At 40.5% G+C, this 15,784-nt stretch overlaps 1 protein-coding gene across 4 annotated transcripts in view; it reads right to left on the reverse strand.

Annotated features, from left to right (window-relative positions):
* The window catches only part of fubp3 (far upstream element (FUSE) binding protein 3), a 91,283-nt gene extending 75,786 nt beyond the window's left edge, over positions 1-15,497 (reverse strand). For all 4 annotated transcript variants that reach the window (XM_078550057.1, XM_078550056.1, XM_078550055.1 and 1 more), the window contains exon 1: positions 15,360-15,497. In XM_078550057.1, coding sequence (XP_078406183.1) covers positions 15,360-15,470 — 111 coding nt within the window. In that variant the 5' untranslated portion in view covers positions 15,471-15,497. The remainder of the gene's footprint in view (positions 1-15,359) is intronic.
* Between the last annotated feature and the right edge of the window lie 287 nt (positions 15,498-15,784).

Genomic DNA, 15,784 nt, shown 5'->3' on the forward strand with positions numbered 1-15,784 from the left:
AAACACAGGTGTACAGCTGACCCTAGATTGAATTTGACACAGAAGCCTGCAAGTGACTTAGGCCCCAATGTACAGGTACCAGTCTGAGGGCAGTACCTGTAGTATCACTGGTCCCATAAATCCCAACAATTTTCAGACATTTCATGCACACACTTAATTGTAATAATTTGGGTCAGCAAAAATGATATGGCCTGCTCCCTGGAATTCTGCATGATAAACTTGCATCACGCACAGAAATACAAAAATAATCGCAATATGGGTGTGCTATCACAATTGCTCACTCCAACAATTATGGGCTACCGTTTAAATTTCATTAACAGCAACCAGGCTTTCTTCTAAGTTTCCAGTCACTGAGCTAAATGCTCATACCAACTGTGTGACTCACGGAAATGCCAATAGTAAGGTGACCCTGGAAATGAAGCAACTAATCTCATTTAGGAAGATTTAAAACGGTCAGTCATATCCTGACAGCTCAGTGCCAAATAGAGAATGCGAAAGTTTCCTCTGTACTTGTAACAATCCATATAAAATTAAATTTGCATTTTCAAACAGTATGCAATAGGACTAGTATTTTCCACAAGTTTTAACATGGCATATTTCCACACGAGCATGAAAATGTTACATGCCCCAAAAAATCTTCAGGGTTTCCCTTTCATACCCAAAGCATTTAAAAAAACACAGACAGTGGCCCTAAAAGCATTGGTAACCATTGGGGGAGGTGGTGGCAGTGGTATTGTCACTGGAATATTATTTCAGAGACTATTGGTCTGGGACCCCAGGTTTGAATCCCACCATAACAGATGGTGAAATTTGAATTCAATAAAAATCTGGAATTAAAAGTCTGATGATGACCAAGAAACCATTGCCAATTGTTGTAAAAAAAACCATCTAGTTCACTAATGTCCTTTAGGGAAGGAAATCTGTCAGCCTTACCTGGTCTGGCCTAAATGTGACTCCAGACCCACAACAATGTGGTTGACTCTTAACTGCCCTCTGAACAAGGGCAATTAGGGATGGGCAATAAATGCCCACATCTCATGAACAAATAAAAAAAAACTAGGGAAATCGCTCCATAGTATGCCCACATTCTAACGAAGCCTGTGGCCTTGCTGCACATAGTCCCAGAGACTTCGCAGATTATAGGCTATTCAGCCTCTGGTGTCTTTCACCAGTCAATGAGATTATGGCTGATTTGTGACTGAACTTCACATGCCTTTGCCCCACATAATATAATCTATCAATCTCAGGTTTAAGATTACTAGCATTAGTGGCAATTGTGGAAGAGTGCTCCTAACTTCTACCACCCTTTCCTAACTTCAATCCTAAAATGTCTGGTTCTAATTTTTAGACCACGTCCCCTAGTTCTAGACTCAACTTCTAGTCTCATTCACATTTCAAAATCGGAGAAAAGGAAGAAAGTACTTGTTCGCACACCGTTCTAATCTACACCTTTAAAATCAAGTCTTTTTCGTGGAATAATGCACTTTCAATTCCTCACACAATCTACAATATTGTCACCCACTACAGCAGTTTAAATTTGCACATCTTGCCAAGCCAGCTGGAAATCCATCATACTCAGGAGAGAAGACAGAGAACAATAATATCTATAGCTGTAACACGCAAGTCTTTTGTGGGTTTTTCAGGTGCATAGTGTGGAAGCCTGCAGGCCATGTAAAGTTGAAACCAATGAATCCATTCAATTGCACATATCTCTAGTCACTGATAACAACAGACCTTGGCATTGATTTAGGATTCATTGAAGCAACAGCACTAAGAACAATCTTTCCAAATCTACAGAGCAACCTATATTAAATAATTTACATCTGCACACATTCCTCTAACTTATTTCCCATTATATATACCAATGCTATATTTATACTCTAGACTGTCATTTGCTTAGCTGTAACCCGGTAAAATGATTGACACAGCTTAGCATCTCATGACAAATCCCTAAAACCTGAGTGATTTACTATCAGAGTACTATTTTTGCAAAACAAAAAGGCCTGAATGCACTCAAATTCACAGCTTCTTCGTGAACCCCAGTGATAACAAATCACTTTCCACAATGAACCACTTTCCCTGGTCATAACACATACAGCCAAATGCATAAACGTTGACACATAACATCATGTGCTACTCTAAACAAAGTCCCCTCGGTGACTACCCCAACACGAGTGTTCTTTAAAAAAAATTAAACTATGTAAGTCACAATGTCTAGCAATCGCATTAGAGCCTACAATCTATCTACACCCATCAACATCCATTATCCTTCATCAATTCACAGGTTGCTGTGCTATTATACACAATTTTAAATTGAAGTTAAATTGTTAAAGCAAATATTACTTTCCAAAATATATCAATACAGCATGCAAAATACAAATTAGCTGTACAACAAACAGGCAACATATATATGGTCTTATTACTGACCACATAAAACTACCTCGAAATAACCATCAGAATCTAAGTGATTGCTTTCTAACCCACCTCGAATGCCCGACTTAAAAACACAAACTGTGTCAGATGAACAGGAACATTTCTCGTAATGTCTCTGAACAAATCTGCCCAGCAAGCATAAGGTACTATCTGCTCCACTCGTTACTGGTAAGCAGTAGCAATAAACAGGAGCGTGACGTTCTGGTGAGTGATAGGGCTACGTTAATAAGATATCAGCTTACAGAACACGTGACAGATATAAATATAAGCAGAAGTTCTGTTACTTTCCAAATTGGGCAATGCTCAAAGTTAGGTAAACAAACTATTTGTGCAGGTTGTGTTTAAAGTTTTTTTTGCCTTTAGTGAACTCCTGGTTGAGAGAAGGAGAAAAAGAAACCAAGAGAGACAGTGAAGAGCTTACTACAACAATTTGGGGTTGGGGGGGGGGGGGGGGGGGGGAAAGAGGGGGTTGGATCACTTATCTGGTGGAGTTTTGGGCCTTAATCTTAACTAACTGATTAAGGGATAGAGTGAAATAATTCACCCAGAAAGTGGCTGGAGCTGGCAGATAGCAAGATTGGTAGCACAAATTCAACTCATTCTCCATATATTAATAGAAATATCGCTGGGCTGGCATTTTGAAAGTGCAATTCTTAGCCCAGTGTTACAACTGATCCAGCATGGGATTACAGGGCTCAGAAAGAAGTTGCACTAGGCAGCAGGCCAGAAGCCAAAAATGATTGGCCCACAGCAAAAGCTACTAAACTACAGCAGAATTTAGGTGGGAGATCAAAGCACTCTTTACAAAAGGGCACTTGATGTTGAAGAAATCTTCACTTGTTCTTATTTGTTCTAATCTGTTTTTGTACCACTACCTGTCAGTTTGAAAAGTCAAACAGTCCAATGTTTACAGATGTACCAAATCAAATGGAATGCTTCAAGTTCACATCCAATAAATTTTCAATCACTACTCTCCAATCCAAACTCCTAAGAGGATAGGATGTGGAGCTGCTTCTAGGCTCCTGCCACGTTCTCTAAAGCCAGCTGAGAGGCAGACAAGAGTACTGTGGCTTACTTAGCTCTGCCCTCTCTTGAACAGGTAAACACTCAACTTCCTCTGGTTACTTCCTCATGAATTCAATTCAAAAGCTCAGTGAGAAATCGAGCTATACAGGTCTATCGCTCACATTCTGTTTGTGCAGCACAGAAGATCCAGACTACATCTCATTCACTTTTGAATGTTACTTCCTCTGTTTCTCTCTTCTCCTGCTCCACTTAAACTTTGCCCATAAGCAATCTCCCCCCCGCCCCACCCAACCCCCACCCCCCCCAACCCCCACCACCCCTTTTCTCCCATTCATTTACAGTGTCCTACAATGTTATCTAAAACTGGAATGGGTTCAAACAGGAGCTTGGAAAAAAAAAGAATATTAAAATTGAAGCATTCCAAAAACTTAAGGCAACACAGGAATATAATAAAGCCCTTGATATGAAAGTTTCGGAAACCTTCCTCATACCTTAAAACCTGCACTAAAAAGGTACTTGTGCTCTTTGCCCAACCATCTGCACTCCCACTGTAAATTACTACTGTTCTTCCACCAAGCGCTGAAAACTGCTTATAACAAATATACTTCCCATCACACTGAAATGTGAAAGTATTTCATCCAATCAACTGTGGCTTAGGTAGATAAACATAGCAGCCATTTTAGACACAGCAATCTCCCACAACAATCACTAGATGACCGACCAGAGTGGTTGGGCGAGGAACGTTTGATTAGCACGTGATATGCTAGTCTTCAAATGGCGTCGTGGGATCTTTAATGTCCACCAGAACAATCAAAATTAGCAAGGAGACTAGGTTCACATCCCATCTGGAAAACAGCACTTCTGACAATGAAGCACGCCTCAGGAACGCACTGGAGATTCAACTCAGAACATGACCTGACCCTGATATGCAGGATCTAACCCCCAACCTTGTAACTCCAAGTACCAACCGGAGACTAACTGAATAAACAAGAAAAAACTGTAGCAGATAATAAACTTTATATCTTTCACTTATCAAAAAATATTTTCAAACAGTTTGAACATAATAACATTTCCCTTCATATTTTCAAATTATATCACAGCCTTGATCAGGAGTTCATACATATGGAGTTCCAAAATTGCACACTAGAGTTCTCAAAACAGCGCATATTAGAAACATGGTACTTTTGATACAATACTTTCCTAAAGATATGCCGGGCGAAGCAAAATATAGAGAACAGAATTGGTGTCAATAACAACTTGCAGTTATTTCACCCTTAACATAGCAACCTCCAAAGTTACTCCATAGGGGCTATGGAAGACAGGCAAGTCAAAACAAAGACTAGGAGTGATTAAAAGTTTGGTCAATGGGTGGTTTTTAACTAGAGTTTTATAGGAGGAGAAGGAAGGTTTGAGGAGTAGGACCTGGTCACCACTGGAACACAGGAACAGGAGAATACAATTGAGCTTCTCGAGCCTGTTCCACCATTCAATGAGATACTAGCAGAACTGTATCTCAACTCCATTTACTCGCCTTGGTTCAAATACCCTTACCCATTACTCTCAGTTTCAAAATTTTCAATTGATCAAGCTTAACAGCTTAAGAAAGATTTCCACTACGCTTTGCATGAATGGTAGTGTGAAAGGAGGGTGGGAATGCACAAGGAGCCAAAATCAGAAAGAAGCATTCAGCAAGGGAGCATTCGAGTTGGTAGAGGTTACAGGTGGGAACAATCAAGGCCTTGGAGGGATTTAAAGCCCATCAGGAATTAAAAATTTCAAGCATTGGGTGACTGGGATCCAACGAGTGAGGACGGGGGTATATAGGAATGGCCAAGCATCACTTGTTATTGGAGAGGGTACAGACAACAAGTGTTTTGGGCAAACTCGACTTCACTGGGGATGGAGGATGAGAGACCATCAACTGGATAAATGAGTCACATGCGAAAAAACAAATACCACCATGGAAGGAAAATCAGCTGAAACAAAACAACACAGGGTGCAGCAGCTGTACTATCAGCCTCCAACCTGTGATTCCAAAAATATCTTTGCAAATGGTGCACCATACTGTACAGTATTTGCTGCACTGCATTAGAAAGCTACATAAGAGTAGAAGTGACAACTTCAAAAACGATATTCTGAAGGAGGAAATCAGATATCCACACAATCCAATATTCAGCTCTCTGTAGGAGTTTCTAAACATTTATGGAAACTTTAAATACTCCCTTAATGAACTGTCATCTTCCATTTAAGCAAAAAGCCATTTGGCGAAATGGAAATGATATGCCAGTTAAGCATTCATCAGGAAATCTCAAATTACAATCCTCCAAGGCAGTTTGGGGCTTCTCAAAATATTGTCACGTTGTTTTTCTACCATTAAACAATAGCAAGCATCTCTCACCTCTCAAAGGGGCACATATCTGCATCAAGGTAAAAAATAACATCTCAATGGGCAACAATTAAGCTAGTGAAAGTCTGCAAGAATAGGGAATACATAACCAGCCCAAAAGCCAATGTCTGACGCCACCAACCCTATTTAATTTTCTCCACATTTTCTCCAGAATATATATCCCTTGCCCTTTGAATCTATATTCGTTGCCCACAAAGGTTCTGCCTAACTGCTTCTCTCAATCCTCACTCCCCAATTTCTACCTTGGTCTTCTGGTGTTTGAATCAGAGAAAGTGAAAGAAGTTTCCCTGGATCAATTTTGAAGTTTTCAAGATGATGAAGGGAACATTTAAGTTTACTTCAATAAGCAATTTCCCCTGAAAGGTAGGCTGATCAGTCACATGCATTTAGAAGGAAGTGGTGGTTTATGAAAAATAAACTATCGAGTACGGAGCAGGGTTGCCGATGCAAATGTGTGAAGATGCACAAATGTTTGACATTTCTGTACGGTAATGGGAGTGAAGCAATTTCCTCTTTAAAGTGCAAATAATCACATTGCGTGGTAGGTTAATTACTATCAATGACATGGAGCAGTTAAAGCGAAAAACTTAAATGAGGCAAAAGCAAAGAATCCTGATGATCAAAAGTGCACCATCCAGAGATGATAATGGTTTAGAAACATTCCCACTTTAATGCGCAAAATACCAAAATCCAGCGTATTGTCGCTTCCAGTCATTTGCCATTAACCTAACCAGGCTCAACATCAATATAATATATAATAAAAACATAAAATGCTGGAAAAACTCAGCAGGTCTGGCAGCATCTGTGGAGAGAGAAAGAGTTAACGTTTTGAGTCCATATGACTCTCCTTCAGAGCTAAAGACCATCAATCCTGGTCTTAGGTCATTTCATGATGACTTAATGTCCACTGGTATACACAGGATCAATGAAGAAACCAGGATGGATACTTCTCTTCAATCAGTACAAGCCCATCAGCTCAAGAAAGCCCTTCTAATAAATTGCAAAAGTAGAGATTTAACTTGGCAGTTCTCCAGCAGGCTTTTTTCTGATTTTAAAAACAGACACCCTGAAGACCTTCACTTAGTATTACAAACACCATTCAGCTGAATATATGGCTGCTGAATAAAACATTAATGTTAAAATACCAACTGAGGGACACCGTAAAGGATTAAACTATCATTTCAAGTTCAATACTCCAGTTCCCCCTGACCACAGGCAAGCTGACAAGAATCTTTAATTAAGCCTCAGTGACAAAATAACATATAATGTTAACCAATTTTAATTGGTCTCCCTAAAAAAAAGCTGAAGCTGTGTGAGAGATGGAAGGCAGAACTGTGATAACCATATCCTGTAAAGTTTCAATTCATGGACGTTCATGCATTGGTATAAACTTTTACAATAAACCTCAATATTTGTTCTGCTGTTCCAAACCAACTTACTCTCAATCTAAATTCTACTGTGAAGATTTGATATAGGCCACATCTCCAATGATTCCATCCCACCTTAATTTCAAGGTCACCTGAATGGGGGAAAAGGCTGGTCTTCTTGGCTTGAAGCTGGGAGAGTGTTAGAGCACTCTGACCCCTTCAGTACATGACCAGGAAGTGGGCTCATAATGATGGAAGTAAAGAAGAAAACATCTGATTCCACAACACCAGCATGCCACACACTGCAAGAAAAATTACCTACAATAACCTATTTCTTTGAAAATGGAAACTACAAGGCAGCAAACAGTAAAAAAAAAAGAGCTAAGGCATCATAAACAACAAGAGCAAAGCTCTTCAGGGTTATAGCTTTATCCAAAACAGAGATCCGATTACAGCCTTATAACCATTCATGGCCTTCTGTGATAAGGAAGGATTTGCCCTCCTCTTCTCTATCGAAGGTGATGACTTCCTGGGAAGGCACCGTTCCATTGGCACCTCCAGCAACTCATCCAAGAAGCAATTACTCAACAGAACACTTGACACTCATAGGCTGTGTGACCCCTGAAGGCAACACAGTTTTTAGTCCTGGATCAGTGATCTAAATCCATACACAATTCCAGCACAGATTAGTGTGAAGCAAGAAACATGTGGCGCTCTGGCTGTTCCTGTTCTATTCTGGTAAGCCAGTTGGTGAAGGAAAGTACTAGAACCAATCTTTACTGAGTCTTACATTTATTTAGAGTCTCATCCACTCCTAACCTAGGATATTGAAGCCAATTTTACTTATTAGATAAATACACCAAGCCATTCGGAAAACTTGTGAATCATGATACATATTTCATAGCTGATGTGGAGAAACTTTGAATTATTTTTGTTTCAACAAGTAACAGACATTTATCCGGGTAACAGACAAGATATGCCAGATAATGTAAAATGATATTCACACCAAAGGAGTTGTGATTGCAATATGATCCTTTTAAGTAAGAATAGTTATGAGGAAATAACATCAGTATATACCAGACACATATACACACGTTTTTAGGCTGTAATCACCTGAAGAAGTTTGGAATGGAATCATAAAATACACAAACTATTTGTAGCTATCATCTGAATCCCAAAGGAGATTATGGCCCTGATGTCACTCGTATATCTACTGCTTGCAATATTCTAGGAAGGTCACGAGGTAGATTTATTCTGTCTTGATCCGGTAAGTACAAAGAAAATATTGGAGCTAATTATCCCCTTACTGTAGAAGGTGTGTCCAACAGCAGCAATTCTTTAGCTTGTCAAGTGAACTGGATTCTAAATCTGCTTAGTCCAAAATGTTTTATTTTGTCATTCGCATTAATGAGATTTGACTTTTTCTCAGGACTATTTTTGCCTCAAAGGCCTGGTTTTGAACTGTTCTCGCTGGGTTCAAGAATCCTATACAAAGAGTTTGAGCAGTACAGAGCTGATCACATGGAAACAATGGCGCAGTGGTCATGTCACTGGACTAATAATCCAGATGCTAAGGCTAATGCTCTGAGGACAGGGGTCCAAATCCCACCATGGCGGCTGGTGAAATTCAAGTTCAATTAAGCCCTAGTAATGGTGACCATGACGATAACTATTATCAATTGTAAAAACCTATCTGGTTCACTAATGTCCTTTAGGGAAGGAAATCTGTCATCCTTACCTGATCTGGCCTACAGGTGACTCCAGGCCCCCAGCAATGTGGTTGACTCTTAACTGCCCTCTGGAATAGCCTAGCAAGCCACGGAGTTCAAAGGCAATTAGGGATGAGCAACAAATGCTAGCCATGCCACAACACCCACATCCTGTGAAAGGCTTAAAAAAAAATCTTACATTGGCTGCCTCAACATCAACAAACTCAATCACCGTTGCCTCGAGGACAATGTGAAAAGTGGTCATGTCTGCTGTTGCATTGGGGTCAGAGTGCTGGTGGAACACAGTTGAGGCAACTTTATATCACAACTGCACCCAGGCTAGAGAGTTTCAAAAACCACCATTTAGTTACTACACCGATTAAAAGGGGATTGAATTACTTCTTAATAATTACTTTGTAAATGTCCTGTTTGCCAGTACTTTGTCTGAAATCATTTGTGCAGCACCCAAAGGCAAGAAAATCTCGTATATTTTGGATCAGCTAGGTGTCTGATCCATGCAATCACCAAATTCAACAGTCTCCTAACCAAGTTACTGAAAAAAATTCAGATCGATTCTTTGCCCATCTCAGGGGGCACATTCGCCCTTTAGAGACACACCCACTTGCTTGTGTCCAAAGGAGCTATTGCAGGATGACAAGGCTAAGAGATGCCAGCTAAGAGCAGGGGCACAGCTAAAGCTTTTCTACCTATAAACACACATATATTAACAGCATTCAGTACTGGGGAAGAATCCCAATATCTAATACATCTATGACTAGCCTGACCTTCTGGGGACTGGCACACATTTATCTGAAGGCATGCTCCTAATAACGTCTAACATTCCAGGTTTCATTAATATGCAGCCGGCTAGTCAATCATCAGTGCCCTGAAGTATTGCAGAATAGCTTAGTCTGGATCATTCTCTATCATACAAAATTCTGTTAAGGCATCATACAGGACCTTAAATTCTACAGACATGTCACCGGCAGAACATACACAAAGTGTCTCCTCATCGCTCTCCGCTCCACCACAGATAAGATACAGAGTTGGAATCCTCCATAGCAGCACCAGAACATATCTGAATTGCTTGCAAATAAATGACTAAAATCTGTAAAAATGAAATAAATCCCTCTTGTGAAAATTCATCGTCACACTGAACCCTCAATTTGTCTGGAAGACAATTCAGGGCATAAAAAGAAATTAAAAACACTGCAACGCTTGTGAATTATGCCAGCCTTCTCATGGCTTGAGCCTCCCCATTACAATAATTCAATAAAACTGTTCTGGTTTATATGGTACCCTGTATCCAAATGTCAGGACCCATTTATTACATTATTCACTAAGGGAGGGAAAACCATCATCAGAAGATGCAAAGGGATAAACACCCAGCCATTCCAATGCACTTCTCAAACTGCTACTGTTAAATACGCTTGGTGTAGGCATAATGACTGCAAAGCTGAAGTGGCTTATTATCTGAATTCCACCTTTGAGGAATCTGTTCCAATTCAATTACATTAGAAACGTTGTAGGCTTGGTCAATGTTGGATCAGCTAAGGTGACACCTTAGGTGCATCCTAGTGCTAGAGAGGAAGGGAGAAAATAAAAGGGAATACTGCACTTGCTCGCTGGAAAATCTGTGCATGTGGACACCAGTATGGACTAAATTGGGCATAGTTGTGACAGACCCAACAGTGAAATGACCCATCAACACTCACCATTTCAGCCCACATGTAAACTTTGGTAACTTGAATAAAATACTACAGAATGCTCAGCAATGAAACAATATCCAATCTAGCATCAGCAGCTTCAAGAAAGAGGGCGGGGGGTGGGGAGAGAGAGAAGAGAGAGAGAGAGAGCGAGATATAGGGGGAGATTATTACTTAAGCCTGCAAAAGTTTTTACACTGGTTGAAATTCTAGCTGTTCTAGCTGCACTGATGTGGAATACAAAGTGTGGGAATAAAATGCTGGCCCACGCCTGACTATGACACCAAAATTATAATTGTATGACAGTGCTTGTATCAGGCTTTAGCATCCACATAAAAAACTGTCAACAGAATTGCCAACAAGAAGTTTTTAAAAAAGTAAGAATTACACTACAGCAGTTACATACAAGGTCAAATAGCGATTGCATTAAAAGAATGTAACCTTTATTTAAACATGTACAGTACTTGCTTAACATATAGGTTCTTTTTAAGCAAACATTGTTTAAATATGAGGACAGATTGTCTTCTAAACTCTCGAGTTTAGAAGAGTAAAGGGCAACCTCATTGATTCTTGACAATGTAGATGCTGAAAGGCTGGTTCCCCTTGTTGGAGAATCTAAAACTGGGGGGGTCATAGTGTCAGGATAAGGAGTCGGCCATTTAGGACAGGGATGAGGAGAAATTTCTTCACCCAAAGGGTTATGAATCTTAGGAATTCTCCAACCCAGAGGGCTGTGGGTGCTCGCCACAGAGTACATTCAAGACTGAAACTGATAGGATTTTGGCCTCTATGGAAATCAAGATTTATGGAGATAGTTGGGAAAGTTGAGGTCGAAAATCAGTCATGATCCAACTGAATAGTGGAGGAGGCTCATGAGGCCATATTGCCTACTCATGTTCCTATTTCTTATGTTGTGTACAGAGAAATACAACTTTCCCTATTTTGAGTGACCTGAGAAGTTGTCTCTACAACAATCTACAAATCCGAGTTTATTCCAACATTCAAGGGATGAAAGGTACACTGAGTGGTTCTAAGTACCACTGAAAATGCCCCACAGACTGCAGAGTCTTTAAAACAATTTTTTTTAGTAAATGATATGGGGAGGGGAGAAGTTTCACGCTTCATGGTCAAAAATGATAATAGAGACTGTGTCAAGATTTGATCTTGAGAGAGCATTTTGAGAAACACAATACTATGACAAACAACTAGTAATTGCAGACCCCCAAGTAGTAGATAGTTTAAAGTCATGGATAAAGGCACAGTATCATGGCACCTTAATGCCATTAGTACAAGTTTTCCTATATTTAATGTCTACTTGGTAATTAAGCTTTAGTGACAACATTGAAAATGCAATAAAACAAGTGCTGGAGCAACACGTAATGAAATGCAAACTGTTTACTTTGAAATATTATTTTGGTTTGGTTAATGAAGCAAAAATAAAACTACACTGTTCAAGGTCTCTGCCAAGTCCAGCTCTAATCCACAAAGCCATTCCATAACACACTTGTAAGTCAAACCGGACCAATCCCCAATCAAGCATAGATTAAGAGCATCCGACTACTTGTAAGGACATTAGTGCACTGTGAAACATCAGGCATGCAAAACCAACAACTCGGTCATCATTTTTCATACATCCCCAAGATAGGCCAAATGACCCTCTAATTAGACAACTTGTATGGGCTGTAATGATACAATGTATATAAAAGTAATGCGCAAAACTGCAAACAAAAACTAAAAATGGATATTATGAAGGTGATTAAAAGGCAATGATTCACATCAGGGTTTGGGATGGTCAGATGACCCTGGACACGTCTAAATTTGATTATAACCTTCCCTCTGAGCCCGAGGATAATATAGCTTTTGATTACTTCAAAATATGTATTTGGTAGGTTGTAGTAATGCTTTGGGGTCTCGTCCAATTTTCCTTTGCTGCAGTGACTGATGACTTGTCTGTTCCATATACTGTGGCATAAGCACTGCAAGATTAAATCAAGTATCAATACCAGATGCCAGGGAAGAATACATACCATATCAGTTCTCAACAGAATAGACACTAGGGAACAATTACATGGCAAGAGAACACCCTAAAGAGCAGGTGGCAAATTCATACAACTCAACTTCTGACGCTGACAAATACATTCATCAAATCAACTGATTGCAGTGTATCTGGCACATAGATTACAATTCTTCCTTTGAAAATGATGCAAGAACAGAGAGCAAATGGTTTTGTGGTGACACCATAATCTTTGAGTTCTGAATTCTTGAGGCACAAAATCTTAATTTTTGTTGGCGAATAGACAACAGATTGTACAAGTTATAAAAAAAGGCTTGTCAAAGCTGGGGTCTAATCTCAATTGAATCAAGAGCACTTATGGAACCCATCAGAATAGACATCACCTTCAACTTCACTATCTAAAATGAGTTCTTTCAAGACATTACAACAATTATCAAGATATTTGGACAACAGCATATTTTGCTGAAACAAAACTGGAACCTTGCGATCACATCCACGAATGTGGTCTTAGTTAAGTGCACAAAAAAATTAAGAGAGCTAGATAAAACTGCAGATTTATTTAACCACTAATTGTCACTGTGATATAGTCAGCACTTTGATGCACAATATCCACATGGCATAACTGGTTGACTGTTGAATAGCGGGGGGGGGGGAAGAGAGAGAGAGAGAGAGAGATGTGGTGAAAGAGGGTTGGTATAATAAACCAGAATAACTTTGTTAAAGCATAAGCTTTCAAACTGGTCCCTCATCTCCAAGAGGTCCACAATGGGATGCTGGTGGGGGGATCCCTTAAGTTTCTGTTCATATCACCAGGTTTCTGTAGTGTTCTCTATTTGACAACTTCCTGGCAAGTTACTTCTGCTGCTACATATACTCATACGATGGTAGTGTCTTTCTTTTGGTATCTGAAGTTTCTTAAAAGTTCAGACAGGGATTCCAGGAGAGAACCAGTGAGGTTTTCCACTGGTTCAACAGTTTGGAGAAGTATTTTTATGATAAATCTTTCAGCCAAACAATTGATAATCCTGTTGCCAGGTAAGGAGAACTTTAGCTATGAAGAAAGACTGGATAGGCTGGGGTTTTCTTCTTTGGAACAGAAGAGGCCAAGGGGAGATTTAATCAAGGTGTATAAAATGATGAGCCGTCTAGATAGAATGGACAAGGAGGACCTATTTCCCTTAGCAGTCAATAAGTAGGGCTCACAGATTTTAAAGCAATTGGTGGAAGGATTAGATGAGAGTTGAGGAGAAATTTCTTCACCCAGGCTGCCTGAAAGGCAGAAACCTAGTTGGATATGCACTTGAAGTGCTGTGACCTGCAGGACTATGGACCAGGAGCTTGGAAGTGGGATTAGGCAGGATAGCTCTTTTCAGCTGAGCTCAGGGGTGATAGGGCAAATAGCCTCCTTCGCTATCATAAATCTTTGATGTCTTAATAAAGTACAAAGCTATTATGTATAGATTTAGAAATATGCCTGATACTGGATTTCAAGGAATGGTACTGCTGGTATTAATTTTCCTACTACGGGAAAATCAAACCAACCTTATATTAAGGAATTAAATCACAGCTCACCCATATAACAAATCATTACAAAGCTCAAGACTCACCATGTGTAATTAAGATAGGAGATGCCAATTTTAAAAATGACACATGCACTAAACTTTTACATTAAGTGAGACTCCACTCATTTAATGATATTAAGTTACAAAATATCCAGAAAACTTAGTTTGCCCCCTTCAAAGTGTACAAGTGCCTCGAATAACTGCAGGGCATGTGTGTGTATTATCCCATCCTACATTTTGATCATGAAATGGGAAGAACACCAGTCCTAAATTTGCCTTGTACCAATGTCAAAAGCACAGCAGAATTACTATGAATGGCAGAATATTAGGACTTACACCAACTCAAACTTTTGCTTTCTTATGTAAAATTGAGTGTAATAATCTAACAAATTTTCTTCCCCCCAACTTTATCCTGATTATGGAATTCTAATTAATTGAAATCAGTGATTCCCAGATTGAAATTCAGACAAAGTTTTAAGGAGATTGCACCATGTATAAGCAAATAACCAGTGACTGGGCCACAGATGGAAGGTCAAGTTCACCAAAATGGAAAATAATGTTTGGATCTCAGATACAACTGTAGTAAAGGCTATCAAATTACTGCATTTTTAATATATGGGCATATATTGCTTTATTGTAGAGATTAAGGGCTAGGACACCCGAAACGCTGTCAGCAGTGCAGGCTATGGGAATAAAAGCCCATCTGAAGTTTGAAACTCTCTATTAAACATCTCGAAGCAGAATTCGGGCAGTGCTATGCAGTGGATTTAATGCCCTGGTGTGGAAGGTTACAGCGGTGGGGAGTGTGGCAGGCTCAGGGAGCTGATCCAGGGGGCTGGCACAAAAGTAAAGCTTCTACTTGATGCCCAGCTTGGCTTTTGGAGGGACTGGGATATCAGCTGTGGCTGAAGCTGCCCCTGGGCCCCGTGCGCCATGTGTCTTGCCCCCTCTGTAAGGCAGTGAGAGGAAGGGGAGGAAGGAGGTTTTTGAGGGAGGGGGGGGGGGGGGGGGGGGGTACTGCAAATGGAGGCGGTTCCGGCCCGCCACAAGAGGCTTCTCCCACAGGCGCCGCCGCCACCTCCACTCCCGCTCAGAACCTAGGCAAGCCGGGGCGGGCCGGGGGTTTCTCCTTTACCTGCCGTGCCCTCTGCAGCGCGTCGGCGAAAGCTTCCACTTTGGGTCCGGGCGAGTGTCCGGCGTTCAGGCCAAGCGCCGCCGGGGTGAGGATACTGCCATACTCCGCCATTCCCGTCTCTTAGAGAGAGCATACTGGGAAACGGAAGCGGAATGTGCGTCACTACAAAGGGCGCGCTCGCCTCTCGCGAGATCTCGGCGCCGCTTCAGCGGATAGAGTGCTTTCGTCGTGACGTCATTCCCGTCAGGCAACCCGCCCCTCAGCCATTTCCGGAGAGAGCCTTTCATTCTCTGAACCTGCATCCATTGACATCTCGTTTCCTGAGCTTTTCTTTCAAGAAGGAAAATGTTTGAGAAAATTTCAAAAACGTTGGGACTAACAATCCAAAGAATACAATAAACATACCAACTGAAAATAGAAGACAA

The sequence above is a fragment of the Cetorhinus maximus genome, chromosome 10, assembly GCF_964194155.1.
Source record: "Cetorhinus maximus chromosome 10, sCetMax3.hap1.1, whole genome shotgun sequence".
NCBI lineage: Eukaryota > Metazoa > Chordata > Chondrichthyes > Lamniformes > Cetorhinidae > Cetorhinus > Cetorhinus maximus.